This window comes from Squalius cephalus (assembly GCF_949319135.1).
Source record: "Squalius cephalus genome assembly, chromosome: 2".
In the NCBI taxonomy this organism is placed as follows: Eukaryota; Metazoa; Chordata; class Actinopteri; order Cypriniformes; family Leuciscidae; genus Squalius; species Squalius cephalus.
Window position 1 is genome coordinate 14823867 of NC_137123.1, and position 23035 is coordinate 14846901.

General features: G+C 37.0%; 1 protein-coding gene across 1 annotated transcript in view; it reads right to left on the reverse strand.

Moving 5' to 3' along the window:
- Positions 1-7580: 7580 nt before the first annotated feature.
- Positions 7581-23035, reverse strand: part of LOC307154745 (adhesion G protein-coupled receptor E3-like) — a gene marked incomplete at its 5' end in the record, with an annotated part of 51386 nt that continues 35931 nt past the window's right edge. Inside the window, 8 exons of the mRNA XM_079864834.1 lie at positions 7581-7922; positions 14654-14816; positions 14893-14984; positions 15060-15126; positions 15362-15594; positions 15672-15878; positions 15954-16115; positions 16204-16385. Of these exons, the coding sequence (XP_079720960.1) occupies positions 7866-7922; positions 14654-14816; positions 14893-14984; positions 15060-15126; positions 15362-15594; positions 15672-15878; positions 15954-16115; positions 16204-16385 (1163 nt within the window). The 3' untranslated portion in view covers positions 7581-7865. The remainder of the gene's footprint in view (positions 7923-14653; positions 14817-14892; positions 14985-15059; positions 15127-15361; positions 15595-15671; positions 15879-15953; positions 16116-16203; positions 16386-23035) is intronic.

Here is a 23035-nt window from a genome sequence, read left to right on the forward strand (position 1 = left end):
ATAGAATGAGGGAAATGCTATGGTCAACCAGTGAGATTTTTATATAAAAGAAATAGTGAAAAGATGCAGGTTAAAAAGTGGAATGTAGATAAAAAGCTAATAGCTTATATGTAAAAGTTCAATTTGATTCATGCAGATCTCTGAGTGTTCAAATTGCAGATGGCTTCAGTGTCCTGTGGAAGCAACAAGAGGGCAAAGGGCAAAGACACGAATGCAGAGACACAAATGCAGGGAAGAACAGAGAGAAGTGGGTGAGGGGTTCTCAGCTCCCTCCTGAAGTTGACCACTCAAAAAGACTCAGAAAGACTGAATTAATGCGGGAAAAGGTGAATCTTTCACTTGAGACTTTTCCTGAGGACAAAGAGAAATCCTGAGATGTAAAACTGGCAGGATCGATCAAAAGCCCAAACTAAGAAGAGGCAGAGAAACAACAGAGCCTATATTCCACTCTGCAATGGCCTTTGAGTGACAGCAAGGCTGAAAAACATGTCAACAGACACTGATCTAAAAACAGAAGAACTGACCACATGTGTGACAAACCTTATGATCACTCTAGAGACTTTGTCAAATTTGGTTAATTATGATATTAACTTAATTCATTCTGATATTCACTGGTCTCATGGCAATTCTTTATATTCTCTGCTAAACTAACCCTCTCTGCTTTTTCAATAGGTACAAGTCCAGCTCTATAAGAAAATAAAATACAGAGAAGTGGGTGTTCAACTCACCAAATAGTTAAAACTGAGGCTGCATTTGGTATAGTGAGGGCTATTATATTAGACTATAGGGCTAAAGGCATGATAGAATTATTCTCTGGCAAAGAAAAAGATAGACACAAAATGTCAAAGAATTATTATTTTTGCTTGCAAAACAAAAACACTGGTCACTCCATCTTGTTTTAATATTTTTTATAGAGATAAATTGGAGAAGGATAAATAACTCCAAAAGTCCAAAAATATTAAATAAACAATGATGTCAAAACTGGGATAATGAGATGGAAATGTTATTGGCCATGGATCCAAGATTGAGTAAAGATCTCCAGTTTTCTTCTTAAAGCAGCTCATGAGCAAAAACAAAAAGAATATGAAAAAGTAGACCAAACAAATGACAAAATGCATTTGAGAAATTACAATTGGCTGTCTTACTCTCAACTGCACCATGCTTAGGCCTATTATTCTGAAATATTTAATCTATTAGAGTTTGAAAAAAAAAGAAAAAAGGGATTATAACAACAGTGGTAAACTAAGCATTAAGATAACTGACACTTCTGAATAGTGTTTGAATAGCTGTTGTGATGTTGTCCGTCAGACCTTTGGAATTCCACAGCTAAAAATATAAGTTCCGCATTTAGAGCAGAACCTGCGGAAGAAGAATGTGTGATGGCCAATGAGTGACTGAGTATGAATGAGTGAGAGCTGGTGTACACTAAGGCAAAACAATTATTTTGCCTATACAGCTGTATCTAAATTTAATATGTGGGCCCACAGGGCATATTCTGCCCAATAAAATAATAACCATGGATGAATTTGGTTAATATCCTGGTCGAAACTGTAGTGACAATAGAAAAAGAAAATGAAAAAAAAAAAAAAAAAAAAAAAATTGTAAAAAAATAAAACAGTACTACATTTTGCGCAGCGCCTAACACATCTGACTTTCCTTTCAGAATATCATGATGGAGAATAACACATCTGATTTCTTTTCAGCATATCTTGAAGGAGCTGACGTGTTGTCAAAAGTATGAAATATTGTCTTGTAACTTTTGTCTTGTTGCAAAGTGGGTTGAGTGTTGTCCAAGATGCCTGATAACTAGTATGCTGATAGTGAGACTCAAAACAATGAGATAACTGAGCTGAATTGACTAATTGTAAAAAGTAATATAGGGGTTAAGCCCTGCTGCTAATGAATGCAAAAAGCCCCAAAAAGGGGACAGAAACACCACTCAGCCCACATGACCATTTTACAGGTGACAACAAGAAGTACAATGGGCCAGATGAGCAGATGATTTAATACGTTGTTGTCACTAACAGAACTAACAGAAATAATGAAGGTTTCATTCACAGATGAGAACAGTTCAGTTCCAGGAAGGTTTCTGGGACGATTCAAACAAAAAGAACCAGTGACTGTGCGTTGTCATCTCAGAAGAGGCTTGAACCTTGATCAGCAAAGTGACATTTGAGTCCATGGCTCTCAACTTAAAATACACCAAAAGACTCCAGGAACCCGCCACACAGCAAGTGAGGGTTCAAGGACATGCTGACAATGACCTTCCCCTGCCAGTGAGAGAAAAGGAAAAAGCCAATTGCAACAACTCTCAATGACCAACATGAATGGAAAAAGAAGACAAATGACCAGAAACACATGAATGAAAAGTTGCAGAATGGAAACTTACAAGGAGTTGTGCAAAGAAGAGAGAATCAACAGAGATGAGTACAAGTTCAAACAATAGTCAACATCAACCAAACTTTCTTTAAATGTAATGTTAAAGCCATTGAATATACTAGTAGCAACTTAATAATAACCCCAGAGGAAGAAAAAAATATTGAATTAAAGAATATATCAAAAACAATGTAAAACGATAATGAAAAATCAGAAAAGAAATGAAAATAATGAATGATAAGCGACTGATTCAAGTAACTGTCATAGCACAGTGCGAATTAAGACAAGTCATGAAGGAAAATACAAATAGACCTAAATGACATTTTAAAATAGATCATAATGGGTACTCGAATGTAATTTGTCAATGAAACGGGTATACATAATTAGTTTAAGGCTACAGTTGAAAATTACAGAAAAGATTAACACTGGCTATTAACAAATATTTGATTTCATTTATGATTTGAATTATGATTTGATTCAATATACTATTGACTGATTTATGGTGCTAATGGAACGACCACCTCAATTGTAAGTTGTTCGAACTCAATAACAAACAGGCCTTATGAGCAATTCATATAGTACCAGAGGGGTGAGAATGACAGGTTGTTGCACAAAAACATACTTTTGAATATTCTCAATCCAGATGCGCATGGTTTTCACCAGTGCGCAAGGGGGGAGTAAGGAGGGATTAAAGAATAAGGAAGGAAAATAATTAAAAGGCTAAATTAAGAATAAGGAAAAAGAATAAGGAAAAATAAAAAGCATTTTTTGCAATTTTTGACTGTACACAAGTGAAATTTGTGCCAAAAATAAAGGTAGGAAAGGAACAGTGACACAAATAGGCCATACAGTATATCAGTACCAGAAGGACTAATAAAACACTTGGTAATGGATTATATGAACAAGATAGAGATGGGTAAAGGCAATGAGATCAACAGAGGAGGGTCAGGAGAAGTAATTAAATATTACCAGAGAAGTATTCCTTAGATTTGAAATTCTATCAGAAATAAGTTTAGATAATGGGTCAGCGGTCATTCCAGAAAAAATTGAAGATTAAAATTAATTGTGTGCAGAAACGTAAATTACAGAAAGGAAGTTTTACCAATAATTAAGTTATAATGCTTTATGTTTGAAATGGTTGAGGAAAAAACTTAGATATACAGAAAAAGAAATGACCATACAATGAATATGTAAGACAGTGCAAAAAGTTATTTTCGAGAGTATTTTTTCTAATTGTCTAATGAGTTTATTGAATGACTTTTATGAAGTAAATGTAACATTGCTCTTAAAGCTTTTTAGTTTGAGTGATTACATGTGACATAATTAAGTTAATTCATGATAGTTCATTTAGAAATTAGTAGAAAGGAAGAAAAGGTATTCAGTTAAGGTATGCTTGAACTGAGGAGCTATAATGAGAAGGAGCTGCAACACGTGAGATTAAACATTTTAAAAATGGTATTTATTGTTTAAAATTGGTAATAAAGTAGACAGAATTTGAAATGTAAAACGTTATAACGAAGCATATTGCGATTTAATGGATAGAAGATGCACTACAATGTTATGTTTGTTCATCAACTAAAAATGACTGACTAAAAGATTGATTCTTTAAAAATAAGTGAATTGATATTCCTTCATAAAAATAAGAAGCGAATAAAAAAGAGAGAAAGTTATGTTTACCCACTTCTATATTAAATACAAATTCATATGGATTATGCGAAATAAACATGCAAACTAAATAAATTATTCTACTATAATTAGCAGAGATTTTTATAATGATTTGCCTTTATTATAATGAAAACAATTACATGAAAAAGTAGAATGACTTATGTTTGGAGATTAATTACGATTGAGTCAAAAAGTTAAGGAAAATTGATTTAAAGAATTAGGAATGTTTTTTGGAGTTGCAATATTGAAAGGGGGTTATTATTCTGTTGTGTACTTCCCATATTAAGAAGATAATGAAAACTAATTTTAGAGGGCAACCAAATCATATATTATTAAGATTGGGCTTATAAACCAAATTAAGATTTACAATCATTGGACGTTGATTGAAGTACTTCGAATAAGGATGAAAAAGATAATGAATAAGCCAGATCCTAGGTATCTGGGTCGAAGAAGATATCTACACCGCAAGAAGAACTATATAGTATAAGGGATTTTTGTGTTTGACATATTCTACATAACCGTGACAATAAGACAATGCTGAACCAATTTCATCCACACACTTGTAACAATGTTTGATGGTTGATTAGGGAGGATTTGAGTCTTTTACTTTCTCCATTGAAAAAGAAAAAACAACTGAAAGAAAGAAAAATGTATGGAGAAAGATGTTTGGCTTGATTGCTCCTCCAGGAGTGTGGTGGCATAATTTTAGTCATTGAAAATAAGAACGAGTGACTTAATTTAGTCACTAAGGTAGTATAACTGAGGGGACTGGATTTTGAAACTACACTCTGGAAAATGATAGTGAATGTGGGGCTTAAATAAGCCCCAGAGGAGGGAATGTTGAAGATTTTATTATTTAGAAAATAAGTAATTTAACTGTTTTTTGTACACTATTATTTCCTTGTCTGTGGGTGACTTTTGCTTGACTTTGGAACCTGAGAGCAGAAGGTGTTGTTGCAGCAGATAATTCTATTTCAGTAATGTCACATGGTACAAAACTATTTCTCAAAATAATCTATAGAATGCATTACCATATTTGGGAGAAGGATGTAGGTATATACGTTTGCTGGAGGGTCTTTCTGGAGGGTCTTTCTGCAGAGGGGCACTCGGCTTTGTTTGTTAATAAAGTCTAATTTTTTCTGGCATCAAGTATCTCTGAAGTCATTCCCCTGAAAAGAATTAAACCACAACACTTGCAGGTGCTGGGATCGCGCTGGCAGATGAAGAGCGGAAGATCTGGAGTGAAGATGAAGGACGTAGAAGGTGAGGATTCTCAAACGTAAGATGATTAGGTAAGGAGCCAGTGAAGTTAAGACGTAGTGATCAACAAGACCAGATGATTGTGAAGTGAGGGGTGACTGCTGATATACAGTGCTGAAGAGTGATGACGAGGGTGACGAGAGTGTGTGCAGATGGAGGAGTGTGTGCAGGTGATGGAGGAGTGTGTGCAGGTGATGGAGGAGTGTGTGCAGGTGATGGAGGAGTGTGTGAGAGTGATGGAGGAGTGTGTGCAGGTGATGGAGGAGTGTGTGCAGGTGATGAGGAGTGTGTGCAGGTGATGGAGGAGTGTGTACAGGTGGTGGAGGAGTGTGTGCAGGTGATGAGTGTGTGCGGGTGATGAGGAGTGTGTGCAGGTGATGAGGAGTGTGTGCGGGTGATGGAGGAGTGTGTGCGGGTGATGGAGGAGTGTGTGAGGGTGATGGAGGAGTGTGTGCAGGTGATGGAGGAGTGTGTGCAGGTGATGAAGTAGTGTGTGCAGGTGATGAGGAGTGTGTGCAGGTGATGGAGAAGTGTGTGCAGGTGATGGAGGAGTGTGTGCAGGTGATGGAGGAGTGTGTGCAGGTGATGGAGGAGTGTGTGCAGGTGATGGAGGAGTGTGTGCAGATGATGGAGGAGTGTGTGAGGGTGATGAGGAGTGTGTGCGGGTGATGGAGGAGTGTGTGCGGGTGATGGAGGAGTGTGTGAGGGTGATGGAGGAGTGTGTGAGGGTGATGGAGGAGTGTGTGCGGGTGATGGAGGAGTGTGTGCGGGTGATGGAGGAGTGTGTGCGGGTGATGAGGAGTGTGTGCAGGTGATGGAGGAGTGTGTGCAGGTGATGGAGGAGTGTGTGCAGGTGGTGGAGGAGTGTGTGCAGGTGATGGAGGAGTGTGTGCAAGTGATGGAGGAGTGTGTGAGGGTGATGGAGGAGTGTGTGCAGGTGGTGGAGGAGTGTGTGCAGGTGGTGGAGGAGTGTGTGCAGGTGATGGAGGAGTGTGTGCAGGTGATGGAGGAGTGTGTGCAAGTGATGAGGAGTGTGTGCAGGTGATGGAGGAGTGTGTGAGGGTGATGGAGGAGTGTGTGCAGGTGATGAAGGAGTGTGTGCAGGTGATGAAGGAGTGTGTGCAGGTGATGAGGAGTGTGTGCAGGTGATGGAGGAGTGTGTGCAGGTGATGAGGATTGTGTGCAGGTGATGGAGGAGTGTGTGAGGGTGATGGAGGAGTGTGTGCAGGTGATGAGGAGTGTGTGCAAGTGATGAGGAGTGTGTGCAGGTGATGGAGGAGTGTGTGCAGGTGATGGAGGAGTGTGTGCTGGTGATGGAGGAGTGTGTGCAAGTGATGGAGGAGTGTGTGCAGGTGACGGAGGAGTGTGTGCAGGTGACGGAGGAGTGTGTGCAGGTGATGGAGGAGTGTGTGCAGGTGATGGAGGAGTGTGTGCGGGTGGTGGAGGAGTGTGTGCAGGTGATGGAGGAGTGTGTGCAAGTGATGGAGGAGTGTGTGCAAGTGATGGATGAGTGTGTGCAGGTGATGGAGGAGTGTGTGCAGGTGATGGAGGAGTGTGTGCAAGTGATGGATGAGTGTGTGAGGGTGATGGAGGAGTGTGTGCAGGTGATGGAGGAGTGTGTGCAGGTGATGGAGGAGTGTGTGCGGGTGATGGAGGAGTGTGTGCAGGTGATGGAGGAGTGTGTGCAGGTGATGGAGGAGTGTGTGCAAGTGATGGAGGGTGATGGAGGAGTGTGTGCAGGTGATGGAGGAGTGTGTGCAGGTGATGAGGAGTGTGTGCAGGTGGTGAACAGGAATGATACTGGGAAGTGTAGTGCTGAGGGTGACTGAGCCTGTGACTTTGACAATCATTTTGTTAAGATATTTTGTAACAAAAATGCATTTGAATAAAACAGGAAAGTGTCAATGTGACCTGAACAAAAGCAAAACTCTTTCATGTGTTTTAATACAAAGAAATCAAGACACAGATTTACTTTGAATGAGACATTAGTTGCACATATAATTATTTTTTATAGCTTAGTTTTTAAATTTATAACACTATACCGATAAATCCTGTGGCCTTCCCTCTTGAAAATACATTTATGACATATTTTGTACGAGACAATTAAAGTAGTGTACTGTAAAATGGGTCCTTACAAAAAGAAACAGCTTTCTGACCTTCACAAACAAAAATATAATTTTGCAAGATTAACAAATTTATAACTTTACAACTCTGAATGTAAATTCATTTATTTCCCTTCACCATGCACACATTAAACAGTTTAGTTATTTTTTTTTTTTAACATTTACTTGAAAATATTTCAGCTAAATTATTCTGAGGAATCTGTAAAAATATGCTTTTCACCCTCCACCAAAAAATCCTGTTTACAAAAGACTAAATAAAATGTAAGAGCTTTACATCAATAACATTAACAGCTATAAAATAAGACACTCGTATAACATGTTTTCCTATCATTCAAGTTGAATTATGAATTTAAAATTCCCAAAACATTCACTCTGTTATATAAAATACCCGTATAATAATGGCACTTTTTTTCTATTTCCTGATCGTGATTGCTGTAGTCCTCAGTGTTGTTTGACACAGCAAAGACATCTGAAGAACTTCCTGAACTGCTGTCTGACCTGGACAAGAATGAGACGAGAGGAGCTGAGTGACTTCATGACATCATTTAACCTCTGAAACTCTAGCCTGGTTAAAACCAGACCATTCTCAGTAGTAACTGAGTTATGGTCTGGCAAAGCTTCATTAATAACTCATTTCCAAAGGGGTGTCACCAACGGACGTCGCTCAAATGCCTCTGGGCGCAATTGGATGGACCTAAAACCAATCAGAGCGATCGTCATCGTGTAAAGCCATAAGCTGCGTCCCAATTCGCCTAAGTTACACTACGCCATAAAAGTATGTACTCTTTTTGTGAAGAAAATTTATTTACTGTGTAGCAAAAAAGTGTAGCAAAAAAGTAGGCAAGCTTTGTGACATACTACTTCGTCATCTTTATCGGACGGATCTGTCGCGTGCATCCTGTCACCCTGTCAATCATCTTGTCACAGTTAAAATCCTCTATTAAATCTAATTTAACTTTCTACCGTTTTGGAGAGAAATGTAGTAGCACGTTCATCTGCCAGTGGGTCTTTCATGGAGACTGTCCTCATGTGTTTGCAATTTGAATATAATAATGCATTTGAAAGTTGTTGCGCTTCACCAATGAACGTCGCTCAAATGCCTCTGGGCGCAATTGGATAGACCTAACCAATCAGAGCGATCGTCATCGTGTAAAGCCCTCCTCAACGTTTCTGATTGGTGCCGCTATTTCGATGGATTAGAAATGGGCTTGAATGAGCTCTTTGACAGACTACTTGCAGAGCAAATCTAAATTTGCCGGAAGTTGTCTGGGTTTTCCCAGGCTACTTCATGAACAACAGTGGAATTTCCTGTAACACTTAACGTTCAGTTGTAAGTCATTTTTAAGTGGTTAGTTAATGATGAACTAATCATTTACAAAACATTCATAAATATGCTGATGTAGAGCCAGCCCTGATTGGCTGCTTGAATCTCAATTTAAAAGAACGTCCAGTTCGCGGTCTTTCTTTCTTTTGGCCACCGGTGGAGAAGAAGTCATTGCACGGTTACTCATGGTTCTTACAGGGCTTTCAACCGAGGAGGTCCTTCAGAAAATATCAGAAGCAGGCATAGAAGTAACCGACGTCGAGATGAAAGGAGATGAAATGGACTTTCAGGCAAATGACACTTACTCAGATGATAAGAATTTATATGTCACAGTTAGACATTGAGTTTAAAATGAAATGTTGGAAAATGTGAAAATGAAAAGTATTTAATACATTTTTATTTTACTTCTGCGTGTGTGTAATATATATCTCATTATAGTCAACGATTGTACCCTGTCAAAGCCAATTTTGTACCATTTTTGAAGGGTCCATTTTTGTACTGTTAAATAAAGGTACAAAATTGTCACCACAGGTACAAGACTGGTCTCTTAAGGTACAAATCACAAGGGTACAAATATGTACCCTATGCCAAGGGTACAATATTGTACCCTTGAGGGTACAGCCCCAGTGACAAGCCATTGTACCCCTAAAGGTACAATTATGTACTTTATTTTCTGAGAGTGTAGGCAAGGCTCATATAGGCATATATAATCAAAATAAAAGAAAATTGTGTGGAATGGTGAAGTGCTTGTGAACTGGGTAGAGAAAGTGCTTGTGATCTGGGGAGCTGACATTTTATTTTATGGGTATTTAATAAATTTAAGTTTTTTATTAAGGAACAGGACTTGTTCAACAGTGTGAGGGCTAAGTCTATTTCTTTTTTTTTTTAATTTTCTACTACCGAAGGGCATGACACTCGAAACCTGCTCAAGGGGTTCGCGCTATTTTTGAATCTGAATATGACGTCACAGATCACGTGGTTATGGCAAAACGAATCAGGCTCCAATACACTGCTTCAATGTGTGATGTTTTTTTTTTTTTTTTTTGATACAAGCTTCGAAGCCTCTGTGCCGAACGTCACATCGCTACATTTGTGTGTTTCTGATCTTTGCAGCCGTGTTTACCAAAACATAATTTGTTGCAGCAAAGAAAGCCAGAAACAAAGATAATCAGGTGAAACAGTTTTCAGCATAATTAGAAGTAGAATAGTTTACTAATTTCCACCACAACAACAAAAGTGGATATTGCTTTGTTTTGCATCAGATCAAATTTTTTTTCCTTCAATGTATTTTAAAAATCAAAATTCAGAATGTCCCGAGGTGGGTAGTAACGAAGTACATTTACTTCGTTACATTTACACAGCAAAATCCCCAGTGTTAAATTAACACTCCTCAGTGTTTATATGTGTCCACACTACAGGGTGTTAAAAATTAACACCGAAGCAGTGTTGAAGTTAATGAGATAATTAAGTTAACACTGAAGCAGTGTTGAAGTTAATGAGATAATTAAGTGATGAATTAAGTGATGATTGGCCATTAGTGGTGACACCTGATGATAACAAGCAGACTCACTGACGGAAAGAGAAAAAACAATAACAGAAAAAAGAGAAACACAAGAACTACTGACTTCGAGTCATTACACATTGTTGCACTTATTACCAGTTTGACTTTATTTCTGTTATACATCGACAAAAGTTCTTGAGAGTCAACAGAAGTTTAGACGGTAATGTTTTATGGAATTTTTCTTTTCAAGTTACCATTATGGTGATCAGTGTTTGCTTTAGTTGGGCTCTTGACCCTTTTCATTTTTTAATATATGTTTTTCTGTGGTTGCTACAACTCTGTGTTTATAAAGCACATTTGTTACTGCAAGAGAAAACATGACCTGCTCACAATATGTTTTGATGATAATGACGTTATCATCATGTAGTGACCTGATTCACTGATGTCATTCAGACTCTAAATTTTTGACTATATGCTTGATGTCTCGTTTTAGTATTGGCGATTGTAGCTCTGAGATTCTATAGTTTGAGATCCAACAGCAATATCAAAAATTTTGAAAATACTTTGAGCAAAAAAGTTATTGTGTTTAAACACACAGACATCAAGAATCAGCATATGAATCTCAACAATGGTGACAATAAACAAACTAGTGACAAACAGATCAACTCTGAACATCACAAAACAAGCTACTAAAGTCAGAACAAAACAATAGCAAAATAAAAGCAAACAGAAAAAAAACAATGAAAATTACAGGACAATTCAGCTGCATAATTTATTCATGCTGCAATGCATGATGTCAGCCAGGGATGCGTTCTGATTGGTGGCTCCCATCATGCACTGCAACATTAAGCATTTGTTTGATTGTCACCATTGTTGAGATTCATATGTAGATTCTTGATGTCTGTGTGTGATTTTAAATCCTTCAGATCTTTAAAACATTGCTGGAAGTAACTACTGTAGTGAAAAATTAATAAAACAATTAGATAATCAGTTTATAATGCTGGGTGACATCATTGAATCAGGTCACTAGTAATTTCATCATTGAAACATAACCAGGGCTGAATTTCCAAAAGCATCTTAAACTTAACTTGATCGCAGACCAACTGCAACAAATGGTCTATACAATCAAATTAGGCTTGCAATGTTTTCAGGAAACACAGCCCAAATCATAGTTTCTCTTGCCACAACACATATGCTCTATAAACACAGAGTTGGAGCAGCCAGAGAAATCTTAATGTTAAATAATAAAGTGTCAAGAGCCCAACTAAAGCAAACACTGGTCACCATAATGGTGACATGAAACGAAACATTCCATAAAACATTACCATCTAAACTTCTGTTAAATCTGAATAAGACCGTGTGTAGATGTATGACAGAAATAAAGTCAAACTGGTAAAATAATAAGTGCAATAATGGCTCGAAGTCAGTAGTTCTTGTGTTTCTCTTTTCTGTTCTTGTTTCTCTTTCCTTCAGTGAGTCTGCTTGTTATCATCAGGTGTCACCACTAATGGCCAATCATCACTTAATTAATCACTTAATTATCTCATTAACTTCACCACTGCTTCAGTGTTAACTTAATTATCTCATTAACTTCAACACTGCTTCAGTGTTAATTTTTAACACCCTGTAGTGTGGACACATATAAACACTGAGGAGTGTTAATTTAACACTGGGGATTTTGCTGTGTACTTGAGTACTTTTTTAGAAAAATTTTACTTTTAAGAGTAGATTTGAATGTGGGTACTTTTTACTTTAACTCGAGTACATTTCTAATGAAAAAAATGTACTTTTACTTCGTTACATTGGGCGACGTTCCTCTCGTTACTTTATTTTAATGCAATATGTGTTGTTAAATGCGTAGTTTATTCCAAGCGCGCTGTCTCTGTTTTTCTGGACTTGAGCGATGCTCAATTCACAAATGAATCACTCTTTTGAGTCGATTCTGTTCAAAGACTTCATCAAACAAGTTGGCAGATCTGTCTAAGTCGGTTCGCGAATCAGTTTGAATGATTCAGTTCCTGATTCGGTTCAGTTCCTGCACGCACTGAATCATCTGAACTGAAGCGATTTCAATTCACACTGGACTCGGAGTCGTAACAGGAAGATTTAAGCACATCAAGAGCGTTAGATGAAGTGGCAGTGGACCTACAGTACAGTCAAGTGAGAGCAAATCTGCAAATGCATCATATTTTTGCCAGCGATGAAGATCTTTATTAGTTGAACATCTTTGAATGATGAAATGAATGATCATCTCACATCTGTGAATGAATGATTCCACAGGAGTCAGGACGATATATTCGATTTCATTTCACTCAGGTAATACATTTTACAACCAAACAGATTATTACACCACGATACTAGAAAGTATGACATTACCAGTTTTTGGGACATATACATTAATTTACATTAAATAAAGCTACCATTGTTCACAGTTTATGAACAGCCGCCATCCCGCGGTATTGTGTGTGTTGTTGCGCAGTGGCGTGCGAACTCGACTTGAAAACGAATGCCTTTGCCTGCCGTAGACAGTTAACCAGTTTAAACATGCTTGCAGAAATATACATTTGATTATATTTTGGAGAACAGTCAGAAGAAGATCTGTTGATGTACTTTTATATGTTTTTTTTTTTTTGTGTTCAGATGTTCAGTAGCAGTCATGAGCGTGAGCACATGTGTAGAGTTTTTAACTCTTCTCTGTCAATACATGCCTTTGAATGCAACACTCTGCAGATTCACTTTATTTCGACTGTCTAATAATCCAAATGTAGTTGTATAAGTTACTATTATACAAACCAGAGCTATACAGATGGCAGAAATAATGCTTACGTCTCTCTTCTGTTTTTGTTGCAAAGATAGCTGATAATAATAGTCATTTAAATAAACAAAATCTAAATAATATCATTTTATATATATGACGACTTCAGAGGCAAAAGCCTCTAGTACCATCTGAAATTTTCTTCTAAAAGAGCATTTTTATCAAGCTTGTATATTTATGTTCACACTTAAACGGCAATGAAAAGTAGCCTACCTATTAATTGTCATTAAAGTGAAATAACTGAACTTAAATATACGAGCTTGATGAAAATGATCATTTCAGATGGCACTCAGAGGCTTTTGCATCATGAAGTCTTCATACATATATATATATATATATATATATATATATATATATATATATATATATATATATATACATATATATATATATATACACATATATACATATACATATATATATATATATATATATATATATATATATATATATATATATATATATATATAGGCCTATATGATCCGAAGTAACTAGTTACTCGCTACTTGAGTAGTTTTTTCATTGGATGCTTTTTTACTCTTACTCAAGTAACTATTAAGATTATTACTACTTTTACTTTGAGTAAATATTTCTATAAGTACTTGTACTTTTACTTGAGTACAGTTTTTGGATACTCTACCCACCTCTGAGAATGTCTGATCTGTGGCAAGAAAGCAATATCACTTTTGTTGTTTAATTAACAAATTATGTGTTTCGACACACTGTTGCAAAGATCACACACTCACAGAAAAGCTGTCAAACTGTCCAACTAAAGAAAACACCAATCACCATAATGGTGACCAAACATTTTCAATACAACATCAACATATAAACCTCTGTTAATTGTCAAAAAGACCTTCTGCTGAGATCTTGAGAGATTTCTTGTTTTTTATTTGCATTTGATTTCAGGCTGTGTGGCTTTAAGTCAGTTGTAGTTGTTGTGTTTCATTTTCTGAGAGTACAAACATGATGTTGAACCAACATCACATTGTAACAATGATTCAATACCATTACCATTGATTTTTGGATGAAATCTTAAATTGTGGGAGAAAAAGTGATGAGTAAAAAATATACACATTAACATTTATTTAACATTATTTTGATGGTTGCTATCTATCTGGGACCCTAATCAAACACACCTGAACCAGCTAATCAATGTCTTCAGGATTACTAGAAAGCTACAGTCAGGAGAGTTTATCAGGGTTGGAGCTAAACTCTGCAGGACAGTGGCCCTCTAGGACAGCATTTGCCCATCCCTGTCCTAGAGTTTCTTCTAATGAGCTGATGAGTTGAATCAGGTGTGTTTGATTAGGGAGACAAAGAAAACGTGCAGTGTTGGGGGTCCTTCAGGAGCAGGGTTGGGAAACACTGTTTTAAGGCATGAAGAATTTCAAAAAATGTTTAAATAAGTTTGGAGGGATACAATTATTGACTACAGTGGGACTTTTTTTAACAACTGCCTCTGACATTTCTCTATAAAAGACACGGATTGCCAAAGTAAGAACAGGGCTCCATGAAAACAACTGTAATATTATTTCATTCAATTCAGTTTTGAATGAAATATACTGGTAAATTGAGTGATATCTGACCTCATCATTGAGGACACAATAGACCAGGAAGATGAAGGTTCCCTGCTGGGAGTTCAAGATCAGGAAGAGGATCTCCAGCTCCTTCCTGCCATTAGTGAAGAAACCCAGAATCCAGGAGCAACCAAGAATCACAAACTGAGCCAGTGTTTTAAATACCATAATCCTGCAGAGAAAGAGTTAGTGTCTTTATTGACTTTTTTTTGTCTTCTATGTAGTGTTCAAATCTGAATGTTTGTTACTTGGTTTGTTTCATCTGTGAAATTTCAGCGTTCAGATTTTTGAGAGTTGAGTTCAGACTGATGATGATGTTGATGAAGAGAATCATGTTTAACTAAAAAGTAGTAAAGAATAATTAACCACCTTGTTTTCTCTTTAATATGAATTAAATAATAAGAAATGAGCTTACTGTTAATATGACACAAACAGGACCCAGAAAACTCCAGATAAAACCTTTATCCATTTTAATCCAGCAGCTGGTTAGAGGAAAACACAATATAAGAACTGAATTAATTTGTCAAAAATAAGATTTCTGGTGTTTACTTCTTTGTGTGTGTGCGTGTGTGTGTGTTTTGTACAGTGTTTGTAGAAAATATTATTTTATCAGATGGCAGGAATGGCACAAAAGAGCTGAATAAAACAGAGCTACCTTGTTTGCTTCTAATGAAATTGACTTTAAACAACAAAACAGCAACAATAACAACAACTCACTATTCGCTACCGTATCCTTCAGGAAGCAGCCCGACAGACACAGCCACCACAACCAGAGCAACCGTATATCCAATCACACACAGGAATCCACTGCTGAGCACCTCCCTCTTTTTGGAGCTGATCTGTGATAGGTTCTTCACACGGATGAAGAGCAGCACAGCTTCAATGAACATCCACACAAAGCCGGAGAGAAAGAGGAAGTGCAGCACACCTGATATCACGGCACACAACACCTGGAGATCATGAGAGACGGTTATGATGATTCTCAGTGAGACTGTGCTGAGCTGTAGGGCTCCTTCATCATTCTCACCTGATGAGGGCGTATGAGGCTCAGGAACTGTTGTGTGAGCAGGAACAGAAGGTGAGCCAACAGCAGACTCAGGCAGAGATTGATTCGAGCCACATTATTCACTCCAGGACTCCACTGACAAAGGGCAAAGGTCAACAGGGCCAAACTGAAGAACACCAGCCCTACGATCACACACACCAAATTCAACAGGTCCAGCTTTGAGTCGCTCTGAGAAAACATGTCAGAGTACATGAGTGCCAGATCTGTGCTGTTCTTCAATGCTCACTATAAATGTTCTCGTACCTCTGGTGGGCGGCTGGTTTGCATGATGAGAGCGAATGTGGACAGATGAACACAGGAACACACAGTGTAGCTGCTGTTGGTCTCTAAAACAGAACAACCATCTACAATCCACTCACTGATATTCCAGTACACACAGGACAGAGAACCGTTGGGGTCAAACTCCTGCGAAAAGAAGAAAGAACATGCAGAAAATATAACAACACTGAATAGTTGTTCTCAGGTTGGACAAAAACACATTTCAGTCTCTCACTCTGATGTGTTTGAGGGTGAAGTTGACTGGTTTGGTGAGTGTAGTGTTGGTGGTTTTGGGAAGAGTAGCTGAGATCACAGTGGACATCATGGTTTTAATCGTGTCATTTGATGTGTTGAAGAAGTCTGGCTTCAGTAGATTCTCCATTGTGTTATAACTCATGAAAGCCACAGCAGCTGATCCTGTGTGACAGAAACAGAAGCTTACATACAAAACTACTTACATAACTTACATAATACAGGAGTTCAGAATGTTTTATGCACTGTACAATTTCAATATCCTTCAAAATAACTGATTGTACTTAATACACACTAATATTGAAACATTGCTGGATCTCATGCTGTAGAATCACAGAGATACTTCAATAAATATGATCAATAAATATAATATTACAATACAAAAACCAGAGGTGGGTAATCCAGGGGCCAAAGAGTAAAAGTCCTGCCATACACAGCAAAATCCCCAGTGTTAAATTAACACTCCTCAGTGTTTATATGTGTCCACACTACAGGGTGTTAAAAATTAACACTGAACAGTGTTGAAGTTAATGAGTTAATTAAGTTAACACTGAAGCAGTGGTGAAGTTAATGAGATAATTAAGTGATTAATTAAGTGATGATTGGCCATTAGTGGTGACACCTGATGATAACAAGCAGACTCACTGAAGGAAAGAGAAACAAGAACAGAAAAAAAAGAAACACAAGAACTACTGACTTCGAGCCATTATTGCACTTATTATTTTACCAGTTTGACTTTATTTCTGTCATACATCTACACACGGTCTTATTTAGATTTAACAGAAGTTTAGATGGTAATGTTTTATGGAATGCTTCGTTTCATGTCACCATTATGGTGGTCAGTGGTTGCTTTAGTTGGGCTCTTGACACTTTATTATTAAACATTAGTAGTTCTCTGGCTGCTCCGACTCTGTGCTTATAAAGCATATGTGTTGTGGCAAGAGAAACTATGATTTGGGCTGTGTTTCCTGAAAGCATCACAAGCCTAATTTGATCGTATAGACCATTTGTTGCAGTTGGTCTTCAATCAAGTTAAGTTTAAGATGCTTTTGGAAATTCAGCCCTGGTTATGTTTCAATGATGAAATTACTAGTGACCTATTTCAATGATGTCACCCATCATTATAAACTGATTTATCCAATTGTTTTATTAATTTTTCACTACAGTAATTACTTCCAGCAATGTTTTAAAGATCTGAATGATTTAAAATCACACACAGACATCAAGAATCTACATATGAATCTCAACAATGGTGACAATCAAACAAATGCTTAATGTTGCAATGCATGATGGGAGCCACCAATCAGAACGCATCAATGGCTGACATCATGCATTGCAGCATGAATAAATTATGCAGCTGAATTGTCCTGTAATTTTCATTGTTTTTTTCTGTTTGCTTTTATTTTGCTATTGTTTTGTTCTGACTTTAGTAGCTTGTTTTGTGATGTTCAGAGTTGATCTGTTTGTCACTAGTTTGTTTATTGTCACCATTGTTGAGATTCATATGCTGATTCTTGATGACTGTGTGTTTAAACACAGTAACTTCTTTGCTCAAAGTATTTTCAAATTTTTTTATATTGCTGTTGGATCTCAAACTGTAGAATCTCAGAGCTACAACCACCAATACTAAAACAAGACATCAAGCATATAGTCAAAGATTTAGACTCTGAATGACAACAGTGAATCAGGTCACTTCATGATAATGTTTTTATCATCAAAACATATTGTGAGCAAGTCATGTTTTCTCTTGCAGTAACAAATGTGCTTTATAAACACAGAGTTGCAGCAACCAGAGAAAAACTAATATTGAAATATGAAAAGTGTCAAGAGCCCAACTAAAGCAAACACTGACCACCATAATGGTGACTTGAAAAGAAAAATTCCATAAAACAATACCGTCTAAACTTCTGTTAAATCTCAACAACTTTTGTCGATGTAGAAAAGAAAATAAAGTAATAAAAGTCAGTTTGACAGAAATAAAGTCAAACTGGTAATAATAAGTGCAACAATGTGTAATGACTCGAAGTCAGTAGTTCTTGTGTTTCTCTTTTTTCTGTTCTTGTTTCTCTTTCCTTCAGTGAGTCTGCTTATTAACATCAGGTGTCACCACTAATAGCCAATCATCACTTAATTAATCACTTAATTATCTCATTAACTTCAACACTGCTTCAGTGTTAACTTAATTATCTCATTAACTTCAACACTGTTCAGTGTTAATTTTTAACACCCTGTAGTGTGGACACATATAAACACTGAGGAGTGTTAATTTAACACTGGGGATTTTGCTGTGTATGTTTATTCCACCCATAAACTCAGTCATCTGATTTCACTAATTAGTTCTCTCTCCTGCTGAATTAGCAAATCCAGGTGATTGGAACAAAATACTGAGGAGGACTTTTACTTTCTGAACCTGGACTTCACACCTCTGCATAGCAATGCCACATGTCAGCCAAGAGCAAAGAAATAAACCAGAACTGGACCTTATCGGAGCCACAAAATCTGTGTATATTAAATATGGAGTAATTTCAGCCACAGCCTCAGATGAAATCAACTGAAGAGAAAAGAAGACATTAAATCTGTGAAGATCTCAGCAGAGGAGGATTAAACAACTCCACAAACAGCATTACCAGCTTCACTTATTACTAACCAGACTGACTTTATTTCTGTCACACGTCTTCAAAAGTTTTTATTGAGATTTAACAGAGGTTTAACTCTATATGTTTCATTTGAAGTCACCATAACAGTGATTAGTGTTTCCATTTGTTGGGCTCTTAACTCTTATTATACTACAGGGCCGTTGAATGCTTGAATCTGATTGGTTGACGAACTTTCTAAGGCGTGCATTATTTTCAGGGAAACGCACAGCTAAAGTAGTTCCAGGCAGGTCTTGACCGCATTACAGTTCCATATCACTTCGCGTAGTTAACGGTAATAACGGAAAATAGGATACAATTCATAACAAGAAAAAGCATGCAGCCCCATGCGCTTGATCTGCAATTTTCAATGTCTAGCTTCACAATCAATGGAAACATGCAGTTTAATTTTAATAAATAAAGTATATAGTCCTAGGCTATCTATAATCAATAGAAAATTAAACTGAATATAGGCTAAATAAATGGATAGTCCTGCAGCACGGATTTTTTTTGCAGATAATATATAACAAATAAATAATTATTGATAGGCACTTGTTAAAATGGCTTTGTGTTTCATTTATTTGGCTAGTCTGCTGTCATCTGTCAATAATATAAAAAAGAATGAACAAATTAATTATAACGAATTGAATTAATAAATAAATAATAATAATGACGCACATTGCAACATCTCTCTCTAATAACTGCATTAATAGCTGCATAAAGCCGGGGACACGCTTTAGGCCGGTTATGAATGTAATTCGATACTTATGACTGATCATGCCCAAACGCGTGTTCAGCGCGTTCAGTCTGTGTTCAAAGTCGGTGTTTAAAATCTGCTGCAGTCGATGAAAACAGTCAGAGAATGTGTCAGCTAGTCGTGTGTCCCCAGCATTAGTCTGCTATCAGTGGCTCAAACCTCCGTTACTAACTCTAAAATGACGTTTTGGAATTAGCAACGGAGGCATGGGATTACATGCGTAAGAAATTAGTCCTACATACAAGAGCGTTTTAATGACAACAACTTTACAAACGTCTTGAAATACATAATCTGAACAATGTCTCGAGGTGTGGTAACTGTAGTATAAGCGGAATAATTGACTTCAGGCCGTTGAATTATTAGAAAAATAATGCACACCCGAGGTGAACGGCCACTCCGCTTTGCGTCGTGACCGCATTACCACCTCGGGTGTGCATTATTTTTCTAATAATTCAACGGCCTGTCGTCAATTATTCCTTACTTATATCTTTTATCTTTTTTGGCTGCTATGACAGTGTGTTTGTCAAACACATTTGCAGCAGCAAAGAAAGCTAAAGTGAAATGAGATCAGGTGATGATGGTTACCTGTTGATGGTATTATAATCATCATAAAATAGCCTGATTCACTGAGGTATTTTAATCTAACAATAATGTTGTCACATTAATATTTTTTTCACAACACAAACCCTGTGTTTCTGCAGCATGCGATCCAGCAATATTATAACAGTAAGTTAGAAGACTTTAAGAAACATGTGCAAGTAAAAGTCAGTTTAATATGACACACACAGACATCAACAATCAGCGCATTAATCTCAACAATGGTGACAATCAAAAGTACCTTGCTGCAATGCATGCTGGGTACCAGCATAGTACAAAACTCCCAGCATGCATTGCAACATGAATAAATTATGCAGCTGAATTATCGTATAATTTTGTTTAATTCTAAATATTTACTGTTGTTTTTGTTGTGAATGAATAGCTTTTCAGTGATGTTCTGAATTTATCTGTTTATCTAAATATGTGTGATTGTCACCATTGTTGAGATTCATACGCTGATTGTTGATATCTGTGTGTGTCAACTCAAGTCAAATTTTGTATTTCATGTTTGTTTAAAGATTTAAACCGATTGTTATATTGCTGGATCTCACGCTGCAGTAACACAGGGTTTGTGATGCAAATACATTAGTGGAACAACATAATTGTTAGATTATAAAACCTCAATTAATCAGTCTGTTTCATGATGATTATAAAACCATCAACAGGTAACCATCATCACCTGATCTCATTTCACTTTAGCTTTCTTTGCTACTGCAAATGTGTTTGACAAACACACTTATGGGATCAAATTCCCGCCAAATATATAGCGGTCGCGTATAAAAAAATAATAAGCGTGAATCAAAAATTTAAAAACACATGTAAAAATATATTGCACAAACTGAAAAAAAGAATGCAAAATGATCAGAATAGCAAACAACGTGGTCACGGATCAAAATATAATAAGCGTGAATAAAGAAATAACAAGCATGAATAAAAACTTTAAACACATTAAAAGTTATTTTGCACAAAACTTAAACTTATGGTCATGCTTTGTTAAAAAGTATGGTTTTATTACTGTGTACTTTGTGCTTTCTTGCATTTTCTGCTCATATTTTACTCTTTTGTACGCTTGTGATGTTTTTCTCTTTGCTCTTCTTTCTATGTTCTGCGCTTGCTCTTCCAAATGTTGCAGTTCGAGTTTCATGTAAATTAGGGCGGGCTTAAGCGTCACCATTGGTCCACTAGTTCTAGATTGACAGCTACTCCTCTAGCCAATCAATCGAAGAGGGGAGTTGACGTCACACTAATGCGACTCGTGGTACAAGCTGTTTATGTTTGTACAATTTCTTCAATTCCATTATAATATACTAAAATGTTATTTTTCTAATACTTTTATATACTGTTCAATTTCTTATTTGTGCTTTCTATGTGCATTTATTAAATTAATTATTTTCGCTTGGCATACCAGCGTGATTGCGTCACCGCCATAGACTGTAAAAAAATAGGTCACCGCACACTTCAGTGGGTGGTGCGCGCCCGTGAAGCACTTCATTCTGAGTAAATATAACAACAAAGAAGCACTGCTGCACTCTCTTTTATTTCATTTTTCTTTAATCATTATACTCCTTTTCAGGAGTGCTACACTTACAAGGGAAGACGGCAGTTCAATTTAACTTTTACAAAGACTTTCAAGCAGTGAAGCTATCTGAACTCTGGACATAAATAATTAAATTCATTTTTTTTTTTAGATACATGAGAATGTTAATGTGCACACTGGTAATTGGTGTTAAACAATATTACTTGGCTCATGATGTCAATATGTTAAGGCTGCTGTAAGCGAAACATCCTGCAATTATGAAACACTACAATTCGTCGCAAAAACTAAGTTAAAAACGGCCATTGTCTGAAGACTTTAGGACTTTGACCTGTCACCGCTACGCATTGCCTACCTTTTTTTATTAACCTCGCCAAATTTGACAAGATTATTGAAAATGATTGTGTTACAGAGAAGATGAAACCAGTTGAATTTAATACAGTGATTTCTTACAAACTTATTGTGTTTACTTACATAGCTACATAATTGCATATTACTTTAGGATTAATGTTTTAAATATAGCTTAAAATTTGAATACAGCAACATCTCCATCAGCGATAGGTAACGTTGTTTCTAGAGTGCCGCTGTCCTGCAGAGTTTAGTGTCAACTCCGATTAAAAACCTCACCTGTCTTAAATATCCTAAAGACGATGATTAGCTGGTTCAGGTGTGTTTGATTAGGGTTGAAGGAGCTAAACTCTGCACCCAGGACCGACATTACCCATCCTTGTTATTGATTAAATATGAAAGTAAAACGGCCAGTAGGTGGTGGCTGCTCGGAGAAGATCGACACTCGCGGTGCCAGGTCAAGTGCATTAGAGGTGAATGATGGATCATCAGACAGGCATAACTGTAACAGGTCGTTGTTAGGATGACGAATTTAACGATACCATATTGGCAGGTATACGTATATACCGGCAACAGGTTGAGTTGCAGGCACACATGCAGTTTAAAGGTGTCCTGTTGATGGTCGTCTTCCCCTGTATAACAAGTAAGCATCAGTAGCCACGAGTCGCATTGGTGTGACGTCAACTCCCCTCTTCGATTGATTGGCTAGAGGAGTATCTGTCAATCTAGAACTAGTGGACCAATGGTGACGCTTAAGCCCGCCTTAATTTACATTAAACTCGAACTGCAACATTTGGAAGAGCAAGCGCAGAACATAGAAAGAAGAGCGAAGAGAAAAACATCACAAGCGTACAAAAGAGTAAAATATGAGCAGAAAATGCAAGAAAGCACAAAGTACACAGTAATAAAACCATACTTTTTAACAAAGCATGACCATAAGTTTAAG